Source organism: Medicago sativa, chromosome 1 (genome assembly GCF_051527215.1).
Source record: "Medicago sativa cultivar Bolivia chromosome 1, Bolivia_mono, whole genome shotgun sequence".
NCBI lineage: Eukaryota > Viridiplantae > Streptophyta > Magnoliopsida > Fabales > Fabaceae > Medicago > Medicago sativa.
In genome coordinates, this window is record NC_140749.1 from 14,503,538 (window position 1) to 14,517,276 (window position 13,739).

At 37.7% G+C, this 13,739-nt stretch overlaps 1 protein-coding gene and 1 pseudogene across 1 annotated transcript; both read right to left on the reverse strand.

The window, feature by feature from the left end:
* Positions 1-68: 68 nt before the first annotated feature.
* Positions 69-3,856, reverse strand: LOC146952947 (uncharacterized; annotated as a pseudogene).
* A 5,320-nt stretch (positions 3,857-9,176) lies between these two features.
* Positions 9,177-10,243, reverse strand: LOC146952948 (uncharacterized). The gene is given in 3 exon segments (XM_085740615.1): positions 9,177-9,253; positions 9,789-9,955; positions 10,053-10,243. Coding segments are annotated over 3 exon segments (435 nt in total).
* Positions 10,244-13,739: the final 3,496 nt, after the last annotated feature.

Below are 13,739 nucleotides of genomic sequence, written 5' to 3' on the forward strand. Positions count from 1 at the left end.
GAATTTATATCATTACACATCTCACATAATGATATACATTTCAACTAAACTAATGATATATATGTAATCTATGGCGCCGAAAGATCAATGAGACTATCATCCACTTCAACCTTCACATCAGGAGCAGGACCAGCACCAACCCTCTCATCGGGATCAAGATTTTCAACAATGTACAATTCTTCATCATCTTCTATGACCGCTGCACCCGCCGCCAGACTTAGCTCATTATAATCTGCCATCCGGCTGACATATCTATCAGGCCAGGTGTCTGCATCCTCTCGATTGTATTGTCTCCATAGAGCGGAAGTGGGAGGAATCAGACAACCATCCTTCAATTTCAATGCCATAAAATGGTTGTCATTCACATATGCCAGACATATCAACGGATCAATACTTGGAGGCGGCGGTGGACCACATAGAGGGAAAAAGGTTTCTGATTTCCCAATGGACAACACAACAACCGTTTGGTTGAATTTCTGTGCGATAAGGAACCCCATATCCGGCATTGTCATCCATTTATCCGGTGGTGCATTGCCAATACCGGCGTAGGATAGAGCGTCTAAGACCTCTTTATACTGCCTATCATCATTAATCATCCTCCGAAAGCGGGCATTTTCTACACCGATAAGCTCTTTGTAAAGGTTGTACCGGACTAATGTATGATCATCAACAGTCAAGTTACGTAGGACCGCAACTGCTCGAAACCCACAATGGCCATCACCGGGTACATCCGTAACCTTTTCAATAAAGCCATGTATCCAAATTGGGATTTGGTCTTTGTGTGGTATGTGGACTTCAATGGGTGTTGGCTTCAATTGAGGATTTTTTGGAATTGGCTTAGGAGGAGTAGGAGACGTGTTGCTTTTCCGTGCACTCTTTCTACTCGTTCCTGTTGACCGTGTCTGTGAAACCTGTGTTTCTTGCTCCTGGGAGTCAACAATCTCCCATAGGGAAGGGGACCGCCTTGTCGATTGAATGCTTTGTTTATCTTTCTTTGGAGCTCCTTTTGTGGTGACCTTATTTGGCGGTGGACGCATAGAGGTGGTTTCCGGTAAAACAAATTGTCGGAATTGTTCTTTCAAATGCACCTTCATGTTGTAATCGGTGTCCTTGAATCGGGCCTACAATGTGTAAAAAACTGTCATTTTGGTTGTTGATGGAAAACAGTCAGAAACATGCATTCTGTTACTAGTACTGATGCCTTCCGGATTATAAAATCCGAAATACATAAGGTAATCCGGATTGTATAACCCGGAACTTCCCGATACACCCTTTGCATGAGCCTTAAATGCACTTGCATGGAGCGTAAATGCTACCTCTCTGGATTATATAATCCGGGACCCATCGACTATATCCGGATTATATAATCTGGATTGCACCGGTACAGAATACAGAAACAGAAATCCTGGGCAGAACATAAACAGAAAATACCTGGAGAATATCCCATTCTGGCAATAGAGAAATGTCTTCTTTTTGAAGCTTCGGGTCAACCTCGTACTCAAACCTCAACCTCTTCCAGTGGGTGTAAATTTCTTCCAAACGAATGGCAGTTCCGTTCTTTATCTTCAAAGCTAGCATACACGCACACGGTAATCCGTAAGTGATGAAACTCAAACAACCACATCTTGATTTATCCGTACCAATTTCAAGTGCTTTATTATACTCAACTACGAGATGATGCAAAGCTTCCCTTGAAATGTTCCGGATCAACCTAGACCACAACACCTTGTCTTTGAACCGATGTTCAAGCATGATAATGCTCGTTTGAAACGAAGCATGTATTGCGGTATGTTGCAACTCTAGCATGCCATGAACGGATTTCCAGTTTGTACTCAAATCACCCATACTACTATTCAGATACTTTTTCAACCGAGCGTGTGCAGATTTAGCTCTGTTTGTTGTAGTATTCCCCATACGAAGGTTTTTATCAACCCAAAACGTCACAATCTTCTCCTTAACCGGATCCAAAATTGTTGTTTCAACATATTCCAAAAACTTGGGAAACTTTGCGCATACAACTTTGAACCGGGTCCAATTATCAATATATGCTTCCTCCGTTTTGGAGTCCACGATATCCATCCATGTAGCCATCACAGTCTTCACCACCGAAGCCGGCTTGATCGCTTCCCCATTCTTGCCTTTGACATCCTTCACTTTGCAATCCAATTTACACTTTGCTCTCACATTTTGTCCAATGTGATATGAGCACAACAGAGTAGTAGCTTTAGGGAAAACCTTTTCCACAGCATTAATCAAAGCATTGTCCCGATCAGTGACAACTACTTTGGGATAGAGATCTTTGGAGTGCAACATCTCACGACACCTCTCAAGAGCCCAATAAACATTGTCTTGCCTCTCAGACATCATATAGGCAAAAGCAATAGAGAATGTTTTCATGGTAGAGGTGTTACCGAAAAACTCAAGCAATGGAAGACGATACTTGTTTGTCTTGTATGTAGAATACATCACAAGCACCATGGAGAACGTAACCAAAAAACATCTTGATAGAATTTGGATGTGCCCAAAAAAACATCACTGACTTCATTAGAATCATGATACTTCTTACAATGATAAACGCAACCATTATCAACCAAAGGATTCAAGAGATGTTGCATGTCATTCCTCGTACCCCTAATGGACCACCTATACCTGTAAGTAGCATTATAAACGTGTTTGATGGTGGTTGAAGTGGTACGGTTCCTCTTCTTTAAGTTGGTAAGCATTTGCCTCGGAGGAACATTTGATTCCACCATCTCTTCAAGGTGAACACGTTCATTTGGGTTTAGACGACCGGCGGTTTTATGACCTTTCAACACATCTGTCATGCCATGGTTGTGTTTACCATCACCAACTTTGAGGCTCCAATCACCACCAGTCAACAAGTAACCTCTCAGCCGAAACGGACACTCGCATTTAACCGAACCAGCTATCTCACGACGAATTTTTCTCTTGTACTCGGTGTATGAACCTCCCCTTTCACATATCAAAGTAACAAATGTGTTTCTTCCGTTGCCACCGTTATCGGATTTACCAATAACAGTGGAAAAACCAAGCTTCCTAGATTTCTCTCGAACCCACTCCAACAAATCATTCCGTGTTGCAAACTTGTGTTTGGTGGTAAAATGTTCTCGCTGGTCAATACAAACAGCAACAACTGGAGGTGGTACAACAGGAGGAATAGAAGGAGGAACATCCTCTACTTTAGGGGGTGGTGGTGGGGGATTCTCGGATTTGGCATTTCCGAAATCATGAGCATCTTCAAGTAAAAGAAGCGGCAACACAATAGAAGGTTCATTCTGAGGTAGATCATCATTTGGCGGATCAACAGGAACAACCATGACTGAAAACAGTGCGAAGCAGAGTCAGAAAATGAACACAGTTTCTGTACTGGTACCGTCCGGAAAACGAAATCCGAAACGCATGAATGCAGTCCGGAATTTCAATTTCGGAAAAGTACAGTGAAGATCATACAATGTGATCAAAGGTTAATCGCCTAAAAATCGACTAGGGAAAGGTTTATATACACATTACCTTTGCATTCAGACGAAAATGATGATGTTAACCCCCCTTGATGGCCAGATTGCTGCTCCAAACCATGATTTCGCCCAAATGGAGTGTTTTTTTTAGAGATGTAGGGAATGTTTTTGATAAAGGTGGTCTGCTTCAGCTAGGTTCTGGAGAACTATATATAACCTAGCTCCCCGGATTACGTACTCCGGAAAAAACGTTTATTTTTCCCGCTCGGTTTAAATATAGGGTGTGAGGATTTTATACTCCGGAATATAACCATTGCGTCCGGATTACGTTTTCCGGATTGTGTTTCACCTTGACCAAACCCAAGTTTCGCAAGTCCCATGAAGCAGGGTGATTTCCTAATCGTTTCGGATTATATGATCCGAATATTGTCCAGATTATATAGTCCGGATAAAGGGTATTTTGGTCAAAATCATAGGGCGCGCGAGAAAGCCATAGGGCGGGAAAAGTAAATCTCAAATTATAATTGATACATTCTAGATTGTTCAATCAAGATTGAATGGTTACAGTCCTCGTGAGCTTAGCTCAGTTGGTATGAACAATGCATAAAAATATGTAAAGGTCTGAGGTTCGAACCCCAGCCACCACAAAAAAAAAATGGTTTGTTCAATCAAGATTGAATGGTTACAATCCTCGTGAGCTTAGCTCAGTTGGTATGAACAATGCATAAAAATATGTAAAGGTCTGAGGTTTGAACCCCAGCCACCACAAAAAAATGGTTACAGACGCGCTTACAACAAGAAATAATTTAGGTAGGGAATCCAATTTGATCTCGTACACACATTGGTATGATTGAAAAGTTCTTGCCAATGAACCTTGAGTTCTGTAAAATACTCATTGCTAACCAAGAAATCACACAGAATAAAATAGGGCCGAGTTAACCAGTGCCCTCAATACACCGGTTAACGAAGCTAGAAATAAAAATTTAAGTTGAAAATATCACTTTTTAAGACTTTTGAAGAGTTGACTGCACAACATCTAATGTAATTACTTTCCCTAAAAAAAACCATATAATTTAATTACTATTGTATTTGATTCTTTAATCAGTGCCTAGCCCACCCAAATTGACACCAAAGAGAATCGAACATGAGACCTCTTAAGGAGGAGCACACTCCCAGGAAAGACTATTATGAAAGACTTGAAAACTAATGAGTTGGACCAAAATATGATTTATGATATACCATTATGGCGTAATTTAATCAATGTACCGATCCACTTAATAAGGCTTGGTTGTTGTAAGTCTCACAGTTTCCGTCGTAAGACCTAACTCAACTAGCAAGGAAGATATTGCTAGATTAGACATCTTCATTCATGTGCAAACCCGGGATCTCACAGTTATGTGTGAGTTTCAGATAATATTTGCTACTTTATCTAAAAAAAAAAAAAAAAGTCGCACAGTTTCTTTGCTCACATTAAGAGTTTATTAAAATTTTGGGGTCACTTTGCTTCTACAATAGTTATTTTATTTTCACTTGGTGCCTTCTTTGAGTTCACATAATGGAGATAATCTGTTTTAGTTGTAGAATTGTCTGAACAACATAAAAGAATGTACCAATACTCAAATTCAAAGTGAAAAAATGTTTACATAAATGAAATAATGCATTCCTTTGAAATATGTTCATCAAAGGAATACAACTCTTACTTATAGGTGTATCAAAATCAATTTCAACGTACTTAAATGATCATAGCTAGTAAGAAATAGACCATGCACATTACTCTAATGTCATAAGTAACAATTGTTGGAACACTAGTTAAAGTCTAGTGAGAAAATTGGAAAGAAAGAAAAACACTATGAGAAACTAGTGTGTGGGTATGTGACTTAAAAATGTCCCACATTGGAGAATCACCCCAACTAGTAAGTGTTTATATAAGGGTGGGGTGACCTCCAAGGGTGTGCCCTTGGGGTACCCATTTTTGTGAACGGGTGAACGCTTACAAAATATATATATCACGCGCGACGACGACGCCGCCGTCCGACCGGACCGGCCGGGCTTGGGTCGTGGGTCAGAAAATTGATATATATTTTTTTGTCGCTTGAAAATGTCAAATTAATTAATTAATTTTTCATTATACGAAAATTAAGAAAACGCGTTTGCTTTGCTTAAGGATTAAGCAAACTTAATCCCCAAGTCACGCGTAAAATGCGTTTGCTTAAGGATTAAGCAAACTTAATCCCCAAGTAATTCTCACGAACTCTGCCTATAAAAGGAGAGCTCGCCCCACTCATTCTATACACCAAAATCTCACAGTTGATGCTTCCTGTGCGGTTTTCTCTCTTCTCCCTTCGATTTTAAATCGTTCTTCTTCTTTTACTCCTTTCTGTCCCATCGGTTTCGAATAGAGCGGTTACGTACCGTATCGAGTGGCTTTGATCAAACGATTGAACCATATTCTGAGGTGTAATTCTCGAGCGACTATATACTGTGCAGTATATACTCGTAACAGTGATCTGGGCTGTTTTATCCTGGAGACGGCATGGTTGTTAGTCTACCTTGCAAAAACTAGGGTAGTGCCGCGAAACGTCTTAAAGAAAGCGACCTGGTCGTGACTCACCCAGTAATTTCGTTCGGTATAATTTTTAAATCGAAAAACAACATTTTTAAGACATTTCTGAAACCATGAATACCAACAACGAAATTACTGTCTCTGGAACAGCTGTCGACTTCAACAAACTGTTTAAGTTTCACGGTAGTAACTTCAAGCGTTGGCAAACAAAGATGATGTTTTTTCTAACTACGAAAAAGGTTGCCCACGTCTTGAAGGACAACGTACCTGTGATACCATCGATGTCGGTTCCTATGGAAACGACTAATAACGGTAAGACAGCAGTGGCTACATATGCTTCTATATCTGCAGCAAATGCTGAGTTGGAAAGGCTTACTGCCGAACATGCTGAAAAGGTGAAACAGGCTGAAAAGGATATACTCCTCTGGAAAGAAGAGGATTACCTGTGCAAGAATTACATATTGAACTGTCTTGCGGATCATCTATATGATCTGCATCTGATTCATAAGACAGCTAAGGATGTTTGGGATGCTCTTCAGAATAAATATAATACTGAAGAGGCTGGCTCAAAGAAATTTGCTGTGAGCCGGTACCTAAACTATAAGATGAACGACGAGAAATCTGTCGAAGAACAATCTCAGGAGCTTCAGAATATAGCTCATGAGATTTTTGTTGAAGGGATTCAATTACCTGAGCAGTTTCAGATTGCTGTGATAATTGATAAACTGCCCCCTGCTTGGAAGGACTTCAAGAATGCCCTTAGGCATAAGACTAAGGAGTTTTCTCTTGAAAGTCTGATTACTCGACTTCGTATTGAAGAAGAGGCAAGAAAACAAGAACTGAATGAAGAGGTGTTTGCTGTCTCGAACAGCAACACTAAAAAGAAATCTGTGGGTGCTGTTCTGAAGCCTGCTGGCAAACAATTTAAGAATCAGAATCGTCCTGCAAATAAGAATTCCAATCGGAATAAGAATGGGAACCCACAAAAGGTCCCAAGAGCTCAACCATCAAAGAATGACCCTGCTCAACCGTTTAATTGCTACAATTGCGGACAACCAGGTCATATGGCACGAAAGTGTAGAAACCCATCCACTCGACCGGCTCAAGCTCAGGCTCACTTGACAACAAATGAGGAGCAGCCGTATACTGCAATGATTACTGAAATCAACATGGTGGGTGGATCTGATGGTTGGTGGATAAACACTGGTGCATCTCACCATGTCTGTTATGAACGTGCTATGTTTAAGACATACACTGCTGCTGAAGATCAGAAGGTGCTGTTGGGAGATTCTCACACCACTGAAGTTGCTGGAACCGGAGATGTGGAGCTGAAATTCACCTCCGGGAAGACTCTCATATTGAAGGATGTGCTGCACACTCCTAGAATTAGGAAGAATTTAGTTTCTGGCTTTTTACTGAATAAGGCTGGTTTTGAACAAATCATAGCATGTGATATGTACTCTATTACTAAGGATTTGGTTTTTGTTGGGAAAGGGTATGCTACTGATGGTATGTTTAAGTTGAATCTTATGAATAAAATTTCTCCTTCTGCTTATATGTTGTGTGATTTTAATATTTGGCATGCACGACTCTGTCACGTTAATAAACGAATCATTTCTAATATGAGCAATCTCGGTTTAATTCCTAAGTTATCTTTGAATGAATTTGAAAAATGTCAGTTTTGTAGTCAAGCAAAAATAACAAAAGGATCTCATAAATCTGTAATAAGAGAAACCGAACCATTTGAATTAGTACATTCTGATATATGCGAACTTGATGGTAACTTGACTAGAAACGGGCAAAGATACTTTATAACTTTTATCGATGATTGCTCTGATTACACTTATGTGTATTTAATGAAAAACAAAAGTGATGCGCTTGATATGTTTAAAATTTTTGTCAAAGAAATTGAAACTCAATTCAATAAAAGAATCAAGCGCTATCGTAGTGACAGAGGCACTGAATATTTATCACACACATCCAATGAGTATTATAAAGAGCACGGAATCATTCATGAAACAACTGCACCTTACTCTCCTGAGATGAACGGTAAAGCGGAAAGAAAAAATAGAACCTTTACCGAATTAGTAGTTGCCATCATGCTTAATTCTGGTGCAGCGCCTCATTGGTGGGGGGAAATTTTATTAACTATTAACTACGTGCTAAATAGAGTACCTAAAACTAAGAACAAAATTTCTCCTTATGAAATTTTGAAGAAAAGACAACCAAATTTGTCTTACATTCGAACATGGGGCTGTTTAGCCTATGTAAGGATTCCTAATCCCAAGAGAGTCAAACTTGCAAGTAGAGCCTATGGATGTGTATTCATTGGGTATGCCTTGAACAGTAAAGCATATAGGTTTTATGACCTAAAGGCTAAGGTGATCCACTACAAGAAATCTTGCATTTTGCCAGGGGTAGAAGCCCTGTCAAAATGCAGAAAGCCCTGGCAAAAGGACGTTTGCCAGGAGTTTTGCCAGGAGCAGAATCACCAGCAAATCTGCTCATCGCAAATGAACATGCCAGGGCTTAAGCTCCTGGCAAATGCGCTCCTGGCACAGGCCCTGGCTCAACCCCTGGCAAATTGTGTCTGGTTAATGCAGACTTTTGTAGACTGTGTCAGCATCACATCAGTCCTTTTCAAAACATGCCAGGGACTTTGCGAGGGGTTAACCCCTGGCAAAATGAAAACGATAATTATTTAAAAAAACGTTTTTTATTTGTTTAAAATTAGATAGATATTTCTTTATTTATTTGTTTTTTATAAACACGATACACATTACAAAATTACACAAATTAACTTCAACAAAACACAAAACACAATACATATTACAAAATTACAATATATAAACAGAGTATAACATCATTCAATTATTATCAAAACAAATTATGGATAATGGAGACATCAAACATTCAAATAATTTTTTATAAGATAGCAACATCAGAAATGTAAGGGGACTATATAATGATTACAATCACAGGTAACGATTTTAACAAGCAAATTATATCAATTAGCATTATTGCATTTGTTCTACATACTGATATACATAGAGGTGAATGTGGTCTGATTCAGACACATAAATTGAAAATTCTAGAAAAATAAAAGGTATACCAAGAACAACATTCTTCAAAGCTCCTCAGGCCATGTTTGAATGATCGAACACATATTGTTCTGAGCTCCTATTATTGTTCTGGCGGTATCTCTCAACAAAGGCTGAAAAGCACAATAACTAGCCAACATTAGATGCAATAAAAAAGAAATGAAATCACAATCATATGAAATCAAAACAAGAACAGCACAACAACACTGCATTCCAGAGCTTACCCAGATTCAGCTATTAACTATTAAACAAAGTACATGCAATGAAAATGATACAATAACAATATTGGTCAAACCATTTTTGAACAAAGCTTAAACAGATTCAGCTATCGTAATACAAAACTTAAAAAAAAAATCCAAATCTAGCTAAAATATATCATAGTTAATCCAACATTACAAGCTAAAATATATTATAGTTAATTTTAACACAATGCAGCAAATCTCAAACTAATAATCAAATAACTAATTTATATAAGCAAAAAGTTCATACTCTAACTTATATTTCTCTTCACAACAACACCAAAGCACTTAAGGTCAGAACTTACACACGCAAAAATATTCCGGTTACACTAAAATAACTCAGAGCAAACTCAATTTCAGATTTGAACATAAAAGATTTAAACTCATTTTGAAAGGGAAATGAATATACCAGTAGGGAATGGTGCAAATGACTTAGCACATCTTGCTTTAATAAGCTCCAAATTCTCAGAAAAAACAACAGAACCATCAGCCGCAATACCCCAGAAAAGGCCAATCTGTCCATTACCGTCCTGTTCAAACATAACCAACATGTGGGCCATTAATACTAGCATTACACTTACACATAATAGCTTAAATATTAATAAAACCATGTAGTAAATTATAAAGAATAGATATATAAATTATAATTAAAGTGATTGAAAGAGGGGCTTACTGATGCGACAAAGCAGTTCCATCTTTGTTATCATAGATGATAAATCCAAAACTACCATCAAGTTCTTTTTTAGGACTTGATCTGCAGGGAATGGACCCGTCACGAAGTGTCCTATTGGTTTCAATGATGAAATTAGCCTCATTGGTTCCCTGTTATAGCCCATATTGCATTAACATGCTTTACAATGACATTACTAGTTTAAGAAATTTAAGAATACAAGGTTCACTACCCAAGTAAAACAATCTCCATCACTAATGTTAGTCTAAACGATCATCTTCAAAATAGTATCAAGACCACAATCCACACCAAGTACCTAAAAGGAAATCATGAGTTTGTATCAATTAAAGGAAATGAAACTCATGGTTTGTATCTTAAAACAATCACCACTATGTTCTACTGTCCAACAATATCAATAAAGGAAATCATGAGTTTCACTAAACTATACCTAAAGCTATTAAGTAGCACTAACTTGCAGTCCATCAAATTTTGGAACATGCAGATCTTGAGCACCTAAAAGGAAAAGTGTTGATGCTTTTACCTGCAGAATTCATCAGAAGACATGATGTTAGAAATCAACTGTATGAAGTAGGATATGTCATAATCATTTAGTCAATGCTCAGAATTGATTCAGGATGCATAACCTATCACCATGAAATTCAATTATATGAAAAATGGAATTAAGGGTAATAGTGAAGTAGACTACTCAATGATGAACTCTCATTGTTTATATCACATAACATCTTAGTAGAGTATTAACGGATGCCTTTATCCCCTATTTTTACAATATTAGTATCACCATTAAGTAATTTCTACCACAAATTAGACTCTAATCTGAATTCATATTGGTAATATAGTATGACAGGTGTTATGAATCACAACAAATGCAAGTCATATAGCAACTAGTATGGCTCTGTTTGACATGGCCAAACTCCTTGCTTATAAAGGATACCTTATAGCGTAGAAGCTTGTATGATCAAAATAAAGTTGTTTGGTAACAAATGTTATTTCACGAGCTTAAAATGTTTTTTGAGATGCTACTTCAAAGTAGTGTTTGAGCTCACATATTATTGAAGTGTTTTTTGAGCACAAATGCTTAGTGTTTTTTGAGATGCTAATTCAGAATAATGTATTTTACGAGCTTAAATTAGTTCCGTTAATTTTACCAAACACTTCAAATTCAATCAACTAACTTAAGCTCTATCAGTTGTCACTATAAAATCATCCGCTGTCATCTAGCTTATTGAACATCTACATTTTACCAAACAAAACCAAGTTAAAAGAGATTCTTGACATACAAACACAAAGTGAAATTGCTAACAAGAACCGGTATCGCAAGAAGATGAGATAATAAAACGTGTATAGAAGATATAGGAATATGTCAGAAAGAAATAAGTCACGGTAATCAAGCTTATTGCACCTGGCCAATCAAATGAGTGGTCAAAAAACCACCATGTGAAATTCCTTTAAGATTAAAACAATCATCACTATCTTAAAACCATGAGTTTCATTTCCTTTAAGATTAATATAGTCTAAAATATTTGTGAACCTAAATTTATACAAATTAACACTCCAAATAAGTCTTATATACTTACAACTTTCACAACAAAATAACAAGTCTGAAGAAGAAATCCATTTTTTATATATAGCCAAAACTAAACCTCATCAATATTTCTTCACAGGAACTCAACTCAATTTCAAAATAATTAAGTTTCAATCCCATAAACATTGATTTTCAAGCATAAATTAGGACTAAATTGGATTCTAATAACAACTTGGTATCATATATCCACTTAGGCCCTACTAGGAAGCTTAAAAATCATCAATTTTAAAATAAAGAACATGCTTAATTGGTGTCTTTTTTGAAAATCCGAAAAAAAAAATATAAAAAGCTACAAAAATTGAATTTAGAGAAGAGGTAAAAGATGGAACTCACCAAAAAGAAGAAAAGATATGGATGATCGCTGGTCACATTTCCGGCAACGCGGGGACAAGTTTTGGTGCGGTGGCTGCCCGTGAAATGCTCCGATTGGGAAATTTATTTAGGGGTTTTGATAAGAAATCTATGGAGAAGAAGATTATGAACTTACTTTCACAAATGACACCCATGATGGCCGGAAATCGAGAGATAAGGTGAAAAATGGGGTTTTTGAAATATCAGCAATCTTGAAAAAAAAAATTAGGTCGTTTTTAAAGAGGATGAAGAGAGGAGTTCAAAGGTGTTGGTTTCATGGCTAATAGATGCCGGAGTATGTAGATCGGTCACCGTGAAGATGGGTGGTTGTGGTGGTGTTTTTTGTGGAAGGAGAGATCGAAGCACAGAGAGGGGAAAATAAAGGAAAAATTTCTTAAGTGAGAGAAAATAGAGGAAAAGGCGTTTTTAAGTAGCTATGTATGCAGGGATTTTGACATGTTACCCCCTCGTGAAATTTGCCAGGGGTTTGCCAGGGCCTTGCTCTTGGCAAATTTGCCAGGAGTTCTTGCTCCTGGCGTGATTTCCTGGCTGATTGCAAGATTTCTTGTAGTGATCATAGAATCAAATGACGCCGATTTCTATGAAACGAAATTTCCCTTTCTATCAAGAGATAGTGGGGGTAATAGTGGGGGCGCAAACATGAACACTACACCTGATCACAATCCAGTAATCAGAAATAGTGATGAAAACATCATAACTGATGTTACAGAGCTTCGAAGAAGTAAGAGAGCAAGAACTGCTAAAGAGTATGGACATGAATATGTGGTCAATACATTAGAAGAGGATCCATCAAATCTCAAAGAAGCTTTGTCTTCCTTGGATGCAGACTTATGGCAAGAAGCCATAAATGATGAAATGGATTCTCTACAGTCTAACGAAACTTGGCACTTAACTGAATTGCCTCCAGGCTGCAAACCAATAGGTTGTAAATGGATTTTGAAAAAGAAACTGAAACCTGATGGAACTGTTGATAAATACAAGGCACGCCTTGTAGCCAAAGGTTTCAGACAAAGAGAAAATATAGATTTTTTCGATACCTACTCATCAGTTACTCGAATCACATCCATAAGGGTACTAATTTCCTTGGCTGCTGTTTATAACTTGATAGTACACCAAATGGATGTGAAAACTGCTTTTTTGAATGGTGAGTTGGAAGAAGAAATCTATATGGAACAACCTGAAGGTTTTGTAGTCCATGGACAGGAAAGCAAAGTATGTAAGTTAGACAAATCTCTGTATGGTCTAAAACAAGCCCCTAAGCAATGGCATGAAAAGTTTGACAACTTAATGATTTCGAATGAGTTCAAAGTGAATGAAAGTGACAAATGTATCTACTACAAGTATGATAAAAACATTTGCACTATCATATGTTTATATGTATACGACCTACTAATATTTGGGTCAAACATTCCTGCCATAAATTCTGTGAAATCACTGTTGAGTAACAACTTTGATATGAAGGACCTAGGAGAAGCTGATGTAATTCTTGGCATCAAGATTACTAGATCAGATAAAGGAATTTCCTTGGATCAGTCTCATTATGTTGAGAAGATATTAAGGAAATACAACTACATTGATTGAAAACCTGCAAGCACACCCTATGACCCAAGTGTAAAACTTTTTAAGAACACTGGAGATGGTGTTAGACAAACTGAATATGCGAGCATCATTGGCAGTCTCAGATATGCCACTGATTGTACTAGACCCGACATTGC